This window comes from Thamnophis sirtalis, unplaced genomic scaffold (genome assembly GCF_051295495.1).
Source record: "Thamnophis sirtalis isolate CommonGarterSnake01/CBP01778 unplaced genomic scaffold, rThaSir2_p1.2 scaffold_3, whole genome shotgun sequence".
NCBI classification, from domain to species: Eukaryota; Metazoa; Chordata; class Lepidosauria; order Squamata; family Natricidae; genus Thamnophis; species Thamnophis sirtalis.
The window spans coordinates 30,187,663-30,204,873 of NW_028261383.1; the positions used below are offsets into that span (position 1 = coordinate 30,187,663).

A 17,211-nucleotide genomic window follows, 5' to 3' on the forward strand; every position below is an offset into this window, starting at 1 on the left:
CAATACCAAACTCTTGCTTTGCTTGCAGGAGATGGTGAGATCGATGCCCACTTTCATCAGAAAGTTTTTGGGTGGATCCATCCCAGTCCACCCTGTGTGATTCTGGCTCTTTCTTGAGAAATGATGGAGCAGAACTATTAGGATGTAGTGTGATCAGCTCAAAGGATAGAGTACCTCAGTAGTGGGTTTCAGCTCCTGTTGCAACTGATACGCTGCAACGGGAGCCAGATGTGTACCACAGGCACATGTGCTATGCATGCATGCACACCCACTGCCTGCGATGCTCCAGCTGCTCGGCGGAGTGTCACGCAGGTGCTGTACACTGTGCGGGCTTGCACAGATGGCCTGTTTCCTTCAAATACAGGTAAGGAGCAAGGGCAGGCGGGCCCTTCAAAATACCCTTCCGGTATGGTGGCTGCTGTTTCCAGCAGGCACCGGTACACCCGTACTGGGGCATATGGCCTGCAACCCACACCATTGGAGTACTTGTTTTACATGCAAGAGATAGGAGGAGCAATGGCTGCATTCTGCTAGTCAACCTTTTGCTCCATTTTGCCAGGTTATTTGGACATTTTTAAAAAATCTCTTTAGATTCTGCATCCTGAGTTCTTGAGGTTTGGTGGGTCTAGGCTAGCTGGAGCTGGAGAATTAGCTCATATGGTAGAGTGCTTGCTTTGCATGCAAGAGGTGGTGGGATCGATGCCCACATTCTCCAATCATATTTTTACTTATTTTGGCCATAATATTTGATCATTTTTATCTCCTCCATTGCCATCATGATCATTCTCATCAAATCTTCTTTTTAGATATACCTAGCATAGGGGTGTCAAACTCAAGGCCCGGGGCCTGGACCTGGCCCGTGGGGTGCTTAGATATGGCCCACAGAGCTGCCCTAGAAACAGTGAAGGACTAGGCCACGGTGCCTCTGCAAGCGAAAACAGAACTTGGGAGGGCTGACCTCCCAAGCTCCATTTTTGCTGGGAGAGGGTTGAAGGAGGCCATTCCAGCCAAAAACTGAGATTGGGAGCCTGTTTTCACTGGCAGAGCACTCAGGCCACCGTAGGTGCCCCTGACACCAGTGAGGTCAAGCTGGCCAAGCCCATCCCGGACCCCCAAGGTCAAACACAACCCTGATGTGGCCCTCAATGAAATTGAGTGTGACACCCCTGTGGAACCCTTCATTAAACCATGATTTAATGATTATCCCCAAGTGACTGGATCCCCACTTAACCATAGCCACCTGAGGTGGAGGGGTCTCTCTTACTGCTAATTCAGGCATCCCTCTGAAACGGTCTAGATGTATTGATTCAAAGGGCTTCCTTTGATGTAGGGAGGTTGAATTGCACTCTCAGTAGGGAACACCAATCTTCTCCTGCTAGTTTCTGTATGTTATCTTGGCTTCTTTCTTTGGAAATTTTTCAACAGGGCTATCCAGCAGCTGGGGAATTAGCTCAAATGGTAGAGCGCTTGCTTAGCATGCAAGAGGTAGCAGGATCGATGCCTGCATTCTCCAGCCATTCTCCTTTATTTTGCCCCATCCATAGAAAGCCCTTCCAACAGTTTCTTCCCTAATGTGGAGCTTCTATGTTTCTGAGAAATGTATCATAATGCTGGTGACTGCTGAGCCTGAAGAGACAATAGGATCTTTTTCAGCTTTAGCTTTTAATCAACGTAGCTGTGTTTGCAAAAGAGAGATACAGATAAAGAGATACAGCAGTAAAGAAATGTGTCTTGTTAATGCTTGCTGTGTGTGCTGGATCCAACATGTGTGGATGGTACTTAGCAGACACAGCAAACCCAGACTCCTTTCATTTCAGAGCAAGAGAGTCTGTAAGGCAGACTTCTGAATCCTGTAACCTGGAGTCACAGAGATGGATGATGGTTCTACCCATCCGGGAAAGGATACCCATTTGCTTCTTTTGGAAGAAACGTCCATCTGGGTTCAATTTCCTGTTGGAATCCATTACCAGGTCTGTGTATAGGGCAGCTTTAGCTGCCTGAAGACACAGACACGGGGATGGAGAAACACAGTATCAGGAGATGTGCATAACATTCCTTTTAGCAATATGTAAAGCATTCCTATTAATTAACGTGCTGATCTGTACGAGCCTCTAGCATCTGGCATGTATCAATTAGCAAGGAATGCGAGCTGCTTACCTCTTCCCCCCACCTTTTCCCCCACTTTCCCCCACCTCTCATTTACCCCTCTCTCCACCCAGAGATGAAGTTTCTGGACACAGGAATGCGAGCTGCTTACCTTTTTCCCCCCAGTGACGTGCGGTGAAGTTCACGGCCGGTGAGGCAAGCGGGCAGGACCTCTATATTCTCCTCCCCCCACCCTCCAATCTAGGCAGGACCAAGCCGTTCCGGAAAAAAAAAACCTGCCTGCCTCTTGCCTTTGAAGGAGAGGAGGAGGAGGAGGGCACCCGCTTGGGGAGGGGAGGTAGGACAAGCCGAAGGGTTCATCTCCCCACCGCATAAGGATCAGAGGGCTTGCCTCGGAGCCCGCCTCTCCAAGCGCATGCTCGCTCGCTATAGCTGGGTAAGGGGGGCAGCAGGGGCTTTAAGGCAAGCGTCTGAACGCAAGAAATGAATATAGCAATAGCAGTAGACTTATATACCGCTTCATAGGGCTTTCAGCCCTCTCTAAGCGGTTTACAGAGAGTCAGCATATTGCCCCCAACAATCCGGGTCCTCATTTTACCCACCTCGGAAGGGTCCTCCGGGTCCTCATTTTACCCACCTCAGAAGGATGGAAGGCTGAGTCAACCCTGAGCCGGTGAGATTTGAACCGATGATCTAGCAGTAGCCTGCAGTGCTGCATTTAACCACTGCGCCACCTCGGCTCTCCCCGAGCAGCCTCACACACCAGAAGCACCGAGGACGGGCAGCAGCGGCTGGCGTTGGCAGAGCCCCCTGCCTCCGCCCACCCTCACGCGCCAGGATTTTCCTTGTGACATTTCGCCTCCACCCCCCAGAGACCGGAATATTGCGTGTGCACGCACCATCCACCCCCCTCACCCCAGCTACAGCTGAGGAGAGGGAGGAACGCCAAGGAGAGCCCCCCCTTCCCATGCAAAGCCCCCTTAAAGTAGAGAACAAGCTCTCTCTATGGCGGACAGGCACGCTGGCACTTTAAAGTGCATGCCAGCACTTTAGCTTGTCCCTCGGCCGCCAGCCGGAAACCCCCGGCTAAGCGTTTTGTGGCTGGCTGAAATGTGCGGACATTTCCAGCCACCCACAGGGGGACTAGGAGGGAAGGAGTCGCTCCTTGGGAGTCTATCTAGCCAGCAGCCCCAGGAGACACCCCCCCCCAGAGAAGAATTGGGGCCACCAAAGCTCCCACACCCACCCACCTTTGGGATGCAAGAGACAGCAAGGCTTGCAGCGAAGGGAATCTGGATCCTGGGAAGGTTGGGGAGGGGTGAAGAGCGAGCCTCCTCCTTCTCCCCCACTCCTCTCTCCTCTGAAGCGCGCCCTCCGAAATAACCCGCCCAATGTAAGTGTGCTCAAGAAGACATGATTGGCTGCTTCCAGATCAGGAGGCGGGAGAATTAGTGCCTCTTTTCCATCTGAACTTCTTTGCCTTTTAACTCTTTCTTAACTTTTAGAAGGCGAAAAATTCCTTATGGAAAAGAGGCCCCGAGTTCTCTCGCCTCCTGTTTTGGTTAACATTATGCAGACACCAAGCCACTGTGACCTGGAATCTGGTAGCAACTATCTTGGCTTTAATTATTTTAAAAAAAATATTTAAATTTCTTTTCTTTTCCTGAGGAGAGTGGTGAGGCTCTGCCTCCCTTGCCTCTAGTGACTGCACGTCCCTGCTTCCCCCCCACCTTTTCCCCCACTTCCCCCCACCTCTCATCTACCCCTCTCCCCACCCAGAGATGAAGTTTCTGCTACGCTGCAACATTATTATTGGACTTAGTTAATCATGTGCCTTTTGATGTAATCGTATACACCTTCTCTTTGTTTGTACCTAATAAAAGAGGACTCCGATTTTCCTTTGAGGCTCTCATCCCGAGAAAGATTTGTCCGGTGTCTTTCTTCTCATTCGGCTAAAAGCATGAGCGGCCCATCAGGAGCGTAAAAACCACAATTTCGAAGTGGGGAGAAAGACACTGGAAATGTGGAGGCTGCTTGGAAAGTTGGTTGAATGGAGCAGAACCATTAAGCACATGGTCCTGTTGCAACTGAAGATATGGAGTGGAGAATGAGTGTTATTTATATACCCTCTCTTGGGCTTTGAACTTTAGCTTCCTGTTCCTGTGGTAAGGGCAGGGATTCTATTGGCTGTCAGGCTCTCAGGGGGCTATGCAGGGGTCACAGCAGGGATGAGTTTTAGCTGCTGCTACTGCTGGTTCACTCGAGGACACTTTGTGCATGCTCACAGGCACAGTGCTAAAAAAAACCAAGATGCCGGTGCCTATGGTGCCACTGAAAGAACCAGTTTGGGATGCATGGCAGACCGAGTTACTACCTACTTGGCCGAACCAGGCTGAACTGATAGGAACCGACCTCTGGGTCACAGCTAACCTTCTAGGCTATCTGTGTCCCAGATTTGGTTGACTCTTGCTGGGTGATGCAATGAAGGGGCTTTGGGCAATTCCTATTATGGCTTAATGGCTTTGTCCTGGTTTGGATCTTGAGTGAGGGCTAATCCTATCACCCTGGAGCGGAAGGTCTTTCGTGTTGTAGATAACACGAAGGTGGCCCAGTGTTTCTGGGGCTAATATCAAAGGCAGGGGCTGCTTTCCAAGAGCATTTCTCCTCCAAGGTGGCGCAGTGGTTAAATGCAGCACTGCAGGCTACTGCTAGATCAGCAGTTCAGCGGTTCAAATCTCACCGGCTCAGGGTTGACTCAGCCTTCCATCCTTCCGAGGTGGGTAAAATGAGGACCCGGATTGTTGGGGGCAATATGCTGACTCTCTGTAAACCGCTTAGAGAGGCCTGAAAGGCCTATGAAGCGGTATATAAGTCTAACTGCTATTGCTATTGCTTTTCTCATCCAGGGAGGTATAATATTCTGCCTTTTTAACATTTCCTGGAATATTTCATCCTCCTAAGAGGGGTGGGTGCAAAATTTCTTCACTTCAGCTCAGTGTTTGCCATTGGAAAGGGTGTCTGTGTGTATGGAAAGATAAGCAGAAAGTAAATGATCAAACTAATGATTGCAACATTCTCTTTTACACCCCTATTAAAGGAGTTGTTGCTTGGCTTTCTGCTATAAAATCCACCTGTAGAAGTTTTCTGAACCAAGTCGGACTTCTAAGGTTATACTGGACTCTTCTACATGCACCCTTGTTTAACAAAGAGGTTAGTTACAAGTGGGAAGACCTATTTGGTGGTGGCCCTTAGCCCATAACTGTGTGCTCCCTAGACAGAATCACCTTTTGTTCTTTTGTGCAAGATGAAAGGTTTGTTTTTTTAAAGGAAAAAACAGATTTCTAAAAAAATGCTTTTCTCTGTTGGTATTGTTTGATACTGCTGCTAACTTGATGTTGCTTTTTGCTGCTGTGCTCTTCTTAATATCACGGCCTTATTTTTTTTTTCAATTTAATTTTTAAAATACTTGTCACTCCAGGCAACAAAAAAAGTGGAATCTTGCATGGTGAAATTTGCTTCAGGATGCTCTATTAGCTTACTAGAGACAATATTTACAGAAATCATTTTTGTCCTGGCATCCTCCTCTCTGTGTCGTGGCACTTTTTTGTATCTTGAATAAAAGCACTCACACGTGTCCTGGGATAATGTTGCAGGAGCCAATCTGGGTCGATCACTGGGACCAGAGGTTTAGTCTTCTGAGCTTTCAGACTCATGCTGGAGCCCATCCTCAGGGAACTTCTCTCTAGCAGAGTGTGCGTGCTGTTCTGTGTGAGGTATTTATAGTACCTGTTGTAAGTGGCTTTTTAGATGTTGATTGGGATGTGTTGATGGCTGACTCTTGAGTGGTTGGCTGTTGTTTGCTTGTCCTGCCCAACCCTCGCCTTCTAAGTACTGGATAGGCTGGTGGTAAATCAACACTCCTGTTGACTGATGAGGGCCCTGTTTCCCAGCCTTCCCCACCCCCTTTGTCTTTCCATAAAGGCCTCTGGGATCTTCTTTGTCTCAAATAAGATAGCAAAGATGGTGGAACAGCTTAAGTGTGGAAGATTTTCACCCTTGTTATAATCTGAGGGGACTCCCAAAGCAGATCTTCTCCTTTCCCGATGGAACAATGGGAGAAAGCAAACTTTCTACCGTAGCAACTTCCCAATTCTACTTTACAGGATCATTGCTAGAGAAATGCAAGTTCAAAATACATTCCCAAACCTGGATGAGTAGCAGTTCTTGCAGTGGTGGGTTTCAAAAAAAATTTGGAACCTCTTCTGTAGGTGTGGCCTGCTTTCCGGGTCCACTGGTGGAACCTGTTCTAACTGGTTCGGTAGATTTGACGATTTGGTTCTACCAAACTGGTGCGAACTGGTAGGAACCCATCTCTGAGTTCTTGGGTAAAAATACCTTGAACAGTCACTGATTGCAAGCAGAGCAGGAGGCGTGGTTGTAAGAAAGGCACATGACATTTTAGGCAGTACTATGATCAGGGGTGGGATTCTACCAGTTCGGACCAGTTTGGGCAAACCAGTAACTGCGACAATCATCTCCGGTTCTTAGAATTGGGGGGGGGAGATGTAAATTTTAATCCCATCGCTGCAGATGAAGGTGTTTTGTTTGCAAATAGGCTGGCCTGGATTTCTTAAAGGGCTCAAAATATCCATCTCTAAAAACTTCAGGCATCTGCTGGAGGCTGTTTTACCATGCAGGAAGACTGGGGTTCTCCATTTCTCCTTTAGCAAATATAATATTTTACCTCTTTTAATTTCCCCCCAAATATGTCATTCTCTGGAGGGGGGGAGGCTTCCTATAGTGGGCAGCCCAACCTTGGATATGCTTTCATTTGGATTTCTCTTCTGGGTGGGCAAGACTTCCTTTCCTGCTATTTAATTGGAAGGGTGAGCAATCCTGGGGCGGGGGGGGGGGTGTTTCCCCCTTTGCACAATTGCAAGCAAATGTACCACCGACCCAAGGTTTTTAGGGTTGGATCGTGTGGAAGTGACACAAAGGGCACCGTGTACAGAGTTTATTGATTTGTTTGCCAGCTCATGGGATTTTGTTTGGCTTCCCGTATCTGCCTCTTTGAAACTCCCCAAAGACAACATACGCATGTATCTGTGTCCCAGGCCTTATTGGCTGATCTTGGACATTTGGTGAACGCACGCCAGAAACCCAACCCCAAGTTGAATTTCTGCTTTTTATTGCATTCTTTTTCCCGCTTCTTCATATTGGCTCGGGACATTTCTACTTGAGAGACCTAAAACAGGATGAATGTGATTTTCTTACTCGGGTTCCCTGCTCTGCTCCTCTACAGCACTGGTAGGTATTTATTTAGTTTTATTTTATGTATTTGGTTTGTCAAACGTGTACAAGATAACAGGTATATGTATAAACATGGACATGAGCAAAATAAATGAGTACAAATAAATGGGGAGAGTAGGAGAGGGACAGTAGGCATGCCCCCTTTATGGACTTCTTAGGAACGGGGTGAGGTCCACGGTAGACAGTTTAAGATTGAAGCTGTAGGGTTTGAGGATGTAACAATGGAGTCGGTAGAGCATTCCAGGTGTTGACCACTCTGTTGCTGAAGTCGCATTTTCTGCAATCAAGTTTGGAGTGGTTTACTTTGAGTTTGTATCGATTGTTTGCCCGTGTTTTATTGAGATTAAGCTGAAGTAGTCGTTGACAAGTAGAACGTTATAGCAAACAATTTTGTGTACTATGCTTAGGTATTTGCATGACTTTAGAGACATGCAATTTGAATCTCAAGCTGGAAGATGGGAAAACTCTTTGTAAGAGTGTGTCCACTGAGCACCTAGTTTTGAGAAGCTCTCCCATCTTCTAATAGCATCAGGGAATGGATGGATGGAAGGATGAAAACAGAAGGGATTCCGTCAATAAAATGGCCGGTTGACAGGACTTAAAATGGTGCTGAGTGGCAGGAACCTGGAAAAACTCACCATGCAGAAATGGATGAGATTAACTGGTGTCAGTGGTGGGTTTCAGATCCCGTCGCAACCTGTATGCTGCGCACGGGGCCAGGCATCCTAGTCGGGCACGCACACTCTGTATGCTTACGCACGCCACCACCCTGCAACACCCAGCTGCTCGGCGGAGGTCAAACAGGCGCCGCACACTGTGTATGTGTGCGCAATTGGCCAGTCACGTTATAAACAGCTATGGAATGCAGGCAGGCGGGTGGGCCAAACGAGTTACCGTACCGGTACAGTGGCCGCTTCCCCCGGCTACTACCAGTGCAGCGGTACCGGCCATACCGCCCAGAACCCACCACTGGCTGGTGTGTACCTAGTTCTGCAGAGCATACACAGAGAGAGATTCCAGGAAAACTCATCCATATTCAGGTGTTTTTTCCCAAATTCATCTATACATGATAAGAGGAAGGTGACTTAGATAGTCTACTCTCCACCCACCTGATTCTTCTAGATAGATTCAAAACATCTCAGGACTTGCTGTTCTCCAATCCTGTTCACGATGTTCCTTCCCTGGGATACCCCATTCCATAGTCTGCATTTCCCATAGAATGAAGTACAGCCTGGTCCTTCAGCACTTGCCCCATGCAACGCCTGAATTGCTCCAAAGAGACTTATTCCTGCTAAGCAAGTTGGAAACCTCCACTTTTCTTGACCTGCTGCCCAGCCAAATCATTTGACTGGGGTTAAAGAGAATAGAATAGAATAGAATAGAATAGAATAGAATAGAATAGAATAGAATAGAATAGAATAGAATAGAATAGAATAGAATAGAATAGAATAGAGTTGGAAGAGACCTTGGAGGTCTTCTAGTCCAACCCCCTGCCTAGGCAGGAAACCCTATACCGTTTCAGACAAATGGCTATCCAACATCTTCTTAAAGACTTCCAGTGTTGGGGCATTCACAACTTCAGGAGGCAAGCTGTTCCACTGATTAATTGTTCTAACTGTCAGGACATTTCTCCTCAGTTCTAAGTTGCTTCTCTCCTTAATTAGTTTCCACCCATTGCTTCTTGTTCTACCCTCAGGTGCCTTGGAGAATAGTTTGACTCCCTCCTCTTTGTGGCAACCCCTGAGATGTTGGAACCCTTAATTTTGAGTTGTCAAACTCAATGATGTTTGTCAAACTCAAATGATGATTTGAGTTGTCAAACTTCTTCAGTTTTTGAGGGTAAAGAATGAGATTAAATACAAAAATGGCAGCTCTCTTTCTGATTGTTGTTTTCTGCGGGGCAAGGCAGGATACAACAGAATAGCAATAGCAATAGCAATAGCAGTTAGACTTATATACCGCTTCATAGGGCTTTCAGCCCTCTCTAAGCGGTTTACAGAGTCAGCATATTGCCCCCAACAACAATCCGGGTCCTCATTTTACCCACCTCGGAAGGATGGAAGGCTGAGTCAACAGAAGGCTTAAGGCTTCCTCCATTTTCCAGCTATTTGCTTACTAAAATTGATTTCTCATCCTGATGCCTTTTCAAAGCTTCCTTGACTGTTTTTAAAGGGGCTCTAAAGCAGAAATCCATTATCTTCATTGCAATTAAAAAATACTCTTCGCAAAGATGAAGCTGAATTTCTCACAGCAATCTGTCAAAAGTAGAGATTAACCCTCCCTAATGCATGGGGTTTAAACTGATTGGTTTCCAACTGCTTACAGTGCAGTTAAAAATATAAGAAAAAAAAACTGATATTTTTATTTACTATCCACAGTATTTTTTGTCTGAACCATTTGGATTTTCCAGTAATACTTTGCGCTTGTTCCTTTTTGAAAATATGAAAATTGTCATTGGATTTGCTGTTATATTTTATATAGATTTTCTAATTTAGGGTTTCTATTTCATTTAGAGGCACATAATTGTGTCTGGTTTTGCAGTAGGAAAATGTTGCTGTACAATTAAACCTTTCCCTTATTTATGGCAAATCTCTGTCTTCTTGAAAAACATCTAAATAACATCTAAAGAAACAAGAATCAATGAAGGAATATAACAAAACTAAAAAAAAAATAGTTATGAGTAAAATAAGAGGGTTAAGAATGGTGAAATCCAAATGAAATAAAAATAGAAGGGGAAGTAATATAAGGTGAGTGGTATCGATTGATAATTGCTATTAGAAAGAACAGGAAGCTCCTGTTCATATTGTATTGTGTAAATGTGGTGTACGTCTAGGTTTTATGTGTGTGTATTTTACATGTTTGTTAGTAAAACAAAATTTAAAAGAAAAACATCTAAATAAGGTTGTATCCATCCACTAGATAGGAAGCATTGATGGAAAGCAGAAATGGTCTCAAATCTGCTTGGGCAGGGGGTGGACTAGATGACCTATAAGGTCCCTTCCAACTCTTTTAATCTGTAATCTAATCGGGAAGAGAAATAGATTTCTTGCAAAGTGCATCTGCTTAGGGAAAGCTCCTCTACCTGCAAGACAATTCTTGCTTCATATTCAAACTTGAGCAAAAGCACTTCAGCTGTTCCACGCCTTTGTCTGCTGATTTTGTGTCCAATTTAATGCTCTCTTCTTCTCTGTCAGCCCAAGGTATCATCTGTAGAGTCTGTGGTTCTGGAAATGGCAAAGGTTGCTATGAGAAAGAAGAGACCTGTAAGACTTACTCTGGACAATGCTTCTCATATGCAAGTTATGTCAGTAAGTTGCAAGAATGAAAACCATGCAATATAGGAAAGAAAGCCAGCCAGATATGGGAGTGTGTGATTACAATTTAGCGCAGGCTAAAGAATCTTGGTTGGTGGTTTTGATATTTTAAGAATGGTTCTGTTTAGGTTCTCTTATGGAAGGGGGCAATCATCTCCAAGCCTTACTCCCGTGTTGCCCTTTTTGTCTTAATTGTTCGTGCCTTCTGCTCTGCGCATGCACACAGTGGGAACAGGCCTACACTGTTCTTCTGCCTCACTGATGCCAGTGAGACAGCACATAACTACCAGATGGCCCTGGGCCCCTTTCTTCCTTCGACGCAGAGCCCTGATCCAAGCCTTCCCCAGATTCCATGGACTGGCCCATGTTCCTCCCCAACCTCCTCACTGTCCAACTCTACTGCCAACTCCACAGGCCACTTGCAGACCACAACATCCACCACCTTCACCCAACAGTCTTCATCTGTCTGTCTTCTCTCGTCCCCTCCTGTCACACAGAAAGGGCAGCCCCTCCCACAGAGAAAAGCACCGCCAACAAGCCTCAGTGTTTGTTCTAAAGCAGGTTCATTGGAGAGCTTGGAAACCTTTCAGGGCAGTGTCCTCACTTGGCAAGAGTTACTCAGCCAACGAGATTGCAGGGACACTAATAAGTAACAGAGAGGCACGAGGGGATTTCATTGTGTGCGAGTCTTCAAAACACTCTCCTGTGGTGTTCTGTATATTTAAATTGTAATGGTTATTGAAGGTGTGTTTTTACTGTTTTGTTTTATGGCAATGCCTCCCAGAGTCACACTCATGAGATGGGCAGCTATATAAATTTGATCGATCCATAAATAAAGCAACTGATGTTCCCCGAGTAAGGTTCTGGGATCACCCCCAGGCAGGATGGTATGGGCGGGGCCAGCCAGGGATGGGATTTGGAGGTTCTCCAAACCAGCCATAACGTTAGCTACGGGTTCTCCTGAACCCAGGCGAATCCGTAGCAGCCCACCTCTGCATATATATATATATATATATATATATATATATATATATATATATATATATATATATATATATATATATATATATATATATATATATATATATATATATATATATATATATATATATATATATATATATATATATATATATATATATATATATTTTTAAGGTACCCATTTCACATATTTTTATCTTTCCCCTTATAGATGGTGAACTCTACTTCCTAAGGTATACCTGTATCTATAGCAGCTTGGGAAGTTGGCTTTGCAACAGAACAACGAAGGCGGATCCATATGTCCGTGTTTCAAGTTGTTGCTCCACTGACAAATGTAATGGAGAAATACCATCTTTGCCTCAGAACTGGAATTAAAGAACCTGGTAAATATTGTGGCTTATGTTCTCTGTGACTCCCCAGAGAATCTCTCTTTTTTTTTTTCATCTGAAAAACTTGCCAATTTATGATTCGCTAGAGAAAGAAATTTAAAAAAGGAAATAAGGGGAAAATACAGAACCCAGACGATAAACTATTAAATGGAAAAGGGAGGGGAAGATGGGGTGAAATAGAAAAGAAAGTATTAATATACAAGTATATATTCAAGAGCAAGATATAAAGGGGAAAACATAGCTAGGATAGATTAGCAAAGGAAAGGGAATACGAAATGTTTTTAAATTATGTTTGGGTTTGCAGAAATGCCATCCCAAGAAAATAAATGAGAACTGAAAGAGATACCCACAACAACAGAAAAAGAAAAGAAGAGGGGAGGAGAGGAGAGGAAGAGGAGGAAAGGAAGAAAGAGGCAAGGAGTTGAGGGTGGAAGGGGGAGAAAGAGAAGGAGAGACGGTAGGAAGGAGAAGAAGAAAGGAGTAGAGGAGAGAAGGGAAGAAGGAAGGGAAAGGAGAGGAGGAAAGAAGAAAGTAGAGTAGGGAGGGAGGGCGGGCGGGAGAAAAGAAACAGAGAAATAAGGCAGTGTTAAAAATAGGTGGTGGGATGGTATGCAAAGCAACTCAAACTGTATATTGTAATATTTTAAGTGGAATGACAAATGTACAAGAATGACAGATGTAAAGAAGAAGGATAACTATGTGAATGTATACCTATAACTCTATGTAAGAGAATAAAAAAGTTAAAAAAAAACTTTTTTAAAAAAGTACTTGCCAAGAACATCTAATTTCTACAGCGTTCGTCTCTAACCCGCATCTTGTTTCTCTTTTAATCCAGGGATTAGCAATGGGGCCCTTTCCAGATTTTATTGAATGTCACTTTGAAACATCCTGAGCAAGGGATGTGGGGATTTACCATCCAACAACATTTGGAGGACCACACGCTGCTCATCCTTGACTTAATGAAACTGAAGAAACCTGCGGGGGATTGCAACCTACATGGTGTAAAATACATATTTAAAATAAATTCCATTGTACATAATTTCTCTGCTTAGCTCATGTTGGTGATTTGGTGCAGTGATAAAAATTTGGAAATGGAACCCTCTCTGCGTTGTTTATATTCTTCTCGTAACTTGCATTCTCAGGACACATCTAAAAAAAATCAATTTGATGTGTATTTCAGTTACCTTTTTGTCTTGTTGTCTGTTATTCCAGATGTGATTAGAACAACATACCTGAATCAACCTGAGCAACTATTCTAGAGAAGATTGATTGTTCTTGTAGCCCATCAAATAACATCTCTTTCATGCCTCTTTAAGCAGATATTTGGGGGTGGGGGAATCAATGAAGTCCTAATGTTTTAGTTTCTAAGCTAAATTTTTCATTGTAATTCCAAAGGTTATGCATTACATGGAGCTGGGGTAATATTACCATCAGCCTATGCTACCGTTTTAGACTGATTCGCTTGAACCGGCAGTAAAAAAATGCTATCGGGAGAACCGGTATTTCCGACTATCAGCTGTGACACGTGATTTCTATTAGCTAGAAAGCCGGATTTCCTGGTTTTATGCTAATCTAAATCGCGTGGCCCGGGGATTCCCTCCCCCCCCCCCACACACACACACTGTACTACTTACCTTTGCAAGGAGCTTGATGGGCATGACTAAGTTTCAAAGGGAACTTGGGGTTGTCCCTGAGACTCTGATGGTTCAACTGAAGCCTATGTCAAGGCGGCCTCCCTCAGTAACCAAGAAAGAAACCACTCAACTCCATTTTGCAGAATTAAGAGTACTTTTACTGGTCATGAGTAGATAGCAGCTAAGCAAAGCAAGATCTGAGGCAAAAGCGCGTGTAATCATAGATATCAATATGTGACCGAACTCCCTCCCCCTGGTAACCCCATCCCATAGTCGAATCCGCACATCCCACAGGTGTCATGTGGGAGACATCTTCAAAAAGCATCATCAGGTTGGTATGCCGGACAGTTGGCCTTGGCAGCAAATCCACTATCTGCAGCATGCGCAGTAGATGGTGAGAACAACTCCCTTTTTACAATCACTCCTATACTGAATACTTCCCCACCCAAATACCATGCCCCCCCCTCCCCGTTTCAATCGAGCCGAGGTGGCGCAGTGGTTAGGGTGCAGTACTGCAGGCCACTTCAGCTGACTGTTATCTGCAGTTCAGCGGTTCTAATCTCACCGGCTCAAGGTTGACTCAGCCTTCCATCCTTCCGAGGTGGGTGAAATGAGGACCCAGACTGTGGGGGCGATATGCTGACTCTGTAAACCGCTTAGAGAGGGCTGAAAGCCCTATGAAGCGGTATATAAGTCTAACTGCTATTGCTATTGCTATTGCTATTGCTATCAATGCCAGCCGAAAGCAAGTAGCAAAGCAGAGGTATTGGAGTAACTCATTCTTGTATTGGAGTAACTCATTCCTGACACCAAATATTTCGCCCAAAATATTTCCAGAGAGATTTTCTGAATGTTATTGATTACGTGCCATCAGGTCAGTAATGACTCTTATTAACCACATAGGCAGGATTGAGATGCTACCTGTTCAGGCCGGTTCACCCAACTGGTAGTAAAAAAAATGATACTGGTTCACAGAACCGGTAGTAAAAAATACTTTAAAAACTAAAAAAAAAAAAAAAAAAAAGTTCCAACGATCGCACGTGACACAACTGATCTTCGGAACTTTTTTAAAAAAACTTTTAAGCATTTTTTTAACTACATGTTCTCCAGAAACATGGGGGTGGAGGCCAAAAATGGGGGTGGGGCAAAAACAGGGGTTGGGGGCCAAAAATAAGCGGTGGGGGCTTCTGAGAAAGAAAGAAAGAAAGAGGGAGGGAGGGAGAGGGAGAAAGAAAGAAAAAGAAAGAGAGGGAGGGATAGAAAAAGGAGAGGAAGGAAGGACTACAAACCTGTCACTAGATGCAGCTTCAAAGGATAATCCAGGACTGGAAGGGACCTGGAGGTCATCTAGTCCAACCCTGCTCCAGCAGGACATTATTAAAATGAGTTTTTGCCTTTTGATCCCCCAGTTACATGACTACATAGTAACATGACTCCAACAAGCCATGCCCACAGAACCAGTAGTAAAAAAAGATAGATTTCACATAGGTAGACATTCTCCATGCTCATCTGCCCCTCACTTGGTCCTTCAGCTCTCCCAAGGCTTCCTCCATCACCACTGTAACAGGTCCACCCATTTGCTGCTGGAAATCCTTTTCTTTTCTTCCTTTCCACCATTTCCAGCTTTAGAGCCTTCACCAAATAGCCAGGTCGTCACATAATGTGTCCAAAGTCAGATTGAGCCTGGCCATTGTGCTGATATTTGCATGATTATATTATGATGGTGTGCTTGCTTTATGACACATAAATGTGATGTATTTCTTTAGTTTGATGACTGCATGATTATTGATGTATTTGTATGTTGCTGTTGATGAGTGTTAAGAGAGCATCAACACAGCTTTCTCTCCAAAATAATATATCTAAGGAAGAAGGAGCAAGAAGCTGGCTGTTTCACCAGGAAGGAAATTGTCCACTGATTTAGATGGACAAGGAATGATGGTTGAAGAACTAAGAGGAAAAAGCATAAGGTTCAATTTGGTTAGGTGTAGTTAACAATGTCTGGGAAGAGGGACTGAGAAGTTAAGAAGACAGTGAGAGGAACTGTAACTTAAGATACATCTACGGCTGAGGGAATTTTGGGAAAGTGGAGAGGGGTTGAGAGAAATTGAATTGTTCAAAAACATTCTATGCCTTTGAAGTGTAGCACACTCCTGAGACTTCCAAGTCTGTTCTGTTCAAAATACAACCACAAATCCAGCCTTTCTATAGAACAAATGAACTTTCATCTTAAAGTGATTTTGTTTTTTTGAATCTTGCTCAGAAAGCAAACAGTGTTTGGACAATGTTGGTCTCCAGAGGGAGCTATTCCATTAATCAGATATTTACAGGAAAAAAAGATCCATTGTCTCTTCAGGCTAAACTTTTCTGCCTTGGGCTGAAGCTTTTCAATAGCTAAGGAGCATCACGCTGAAAGAACCTCGGAGGAGATGCAGCAGTTAGATGAAGGACTCCCTATGGATGGAGCAAATAAAAGAAAATATCTGGAGAATGCAGGCATCGATCTTGCTACCTCTTGCATGCTAAGCAAGCGCTCTACCATTTGAGCTAATTCCCCAGCTGTCTGATAGCATTCTTGCACAATTTACCAAGAAAGAAACCAAGGTAACATTGAGAAACTGGAGAAGGTTGGTGCTCCATGGTGAGAATGCAGTCCAACCTACCTACATCAAATCTGGAACTTCAGAGGGATGCCTGGATTAGCACTAACCCTCACCCTCTGGCAAAGTGGGATGTGGGGATCCAGTCACTAGGGTATAATCATTACATTATGGTTAAGGAAGAGTTAGATGACACATTTCCAGGGTGTGCAACCTAAGTGCATTAATTTGTGAGTGCCTACCTTGGAATTGTTGCACTAATTGTTACAATTAGCATAAGCTTGACTTGCCCCCAAATCCATCCATGAAGCCTTATCTGGTTGTAACCAAGGCAAGGGAAGCACTCTGGTGAGGTTCTTATAACTGGTAGACAATAAAATTTCAGATTTCATGAATGGCTCTGATTGCTTGCTTTCACAGGGTGAACGATTTCCCAATTGCTTCTCATAGATACTTCTCACAGCATACAAAAGAAAAGGCAGATACAAAATAATGTGTACAGAGGGATTCAATGAGGTTGAATTAGTGTATGGATCAGGAAAAAAACAAACAAACAAGAGAGTTGGCTGGAGAATGCGGGCATCGATCCACAACCTCTTGCATCCAAAGCAAGCACTCTGCCATCTGAGCTAACACCAACTACCAAGCAACCTTGATTCACCACGTTACAAGAATTCAGGGCAAGAGACACCAACTGAGGAGCTGAAAACAATCTCACAACATAGCAAAATTATGGAAACATTTACTGGAGAATGTGGGCATCGATCCCACCACCTCTTGCATGCAAAGCAAGCACTCTACCATATGAGCTAATTCCCCAGCTACATGTAGATATTAAGGAACCAAAATGCAAAACCTCAGGACAAGAGGCAGAAACTTA

The 17,211-nt window shown here is 44.4% G+C and overlaps 1 protein-coding gene and 2 non-coding genes across 3 annotated transcripts; all 3 read left to right on the top strand.

Annotated features, from left to right (window-relative positions):
• Positions 1 to 642: 642 nt before the first annotated feature.
• Positions 643 to 715, top strand: TRNAA-UGC (transfer RNA alanine (anticodon UGC)). Its single transcript has one exon. It is a non-coding gene; the product is annotated as a tRNA-Ala (tRNA).
• A 725-nt stretch (positions 716 to 1,440) lies between these two features.
• On the top strand, positions 1,441 to 1,513 carry TRNAA-AGC (transfer RNA alanine (anticodon AGC)). Its single transcript has one exon. It is a non-coding gene; the product is annotated as a tRNA-Ala (tRNA).
• A 5,731-nt stretch (positions 1,514 to 7,244) lies between these two features.
• On the top strand, positions 7,245 to 13,197 carry LOC148047798 (uncharacterized). The gene is made up of 4 exons (XM_087708492.1): positions 7,245 to 7,413; positions 10,611 to 10,724; positions 11,923 to 12,094; positions 12,936 to 13,197. The coding sequence occupies exons 1-3, from the start codon at positions 7,362 to 7,364 to the stop codon at positions 12,084 to 12,086; spliced, it is 330 nt and encodes a 109-aa protein (XP_087564618.1). The 5' UTR covers positions 7,245 to 7,361; the 3' UTR covers positions 12,087 to 12,094; positions 12,936 to 13,197.
• The last annotated feature ends 4,014 nt before the right edge of the window (positions 13,198 to 17,211 follow it).

Bases quoted from the DNA above. Each gene is read 5' to 3' on its own strand.
- LOC148047798 (XM_087708492.1), top strand. From the start codon at position 7,362: ATGAATGTGATTTTCTTACTCGGGTTCCCTGCTCTGCTCCTCTACAGC. The intron at 7,414-10,610 runs GTAGGTATTTAT...CTTCTCTGTCAG, and splicing joins TCTGCTCCTCTACAGCACTG to CCCAAGGTATCATCTGTAGA. The intron at 10,725-11,922 runs GTAAGTTGCAAG...TTCCCCTTATAG, and splicing joins CTCATATGCAAGTTATGTCA to ATGGTGAACTCTACTTCCTA.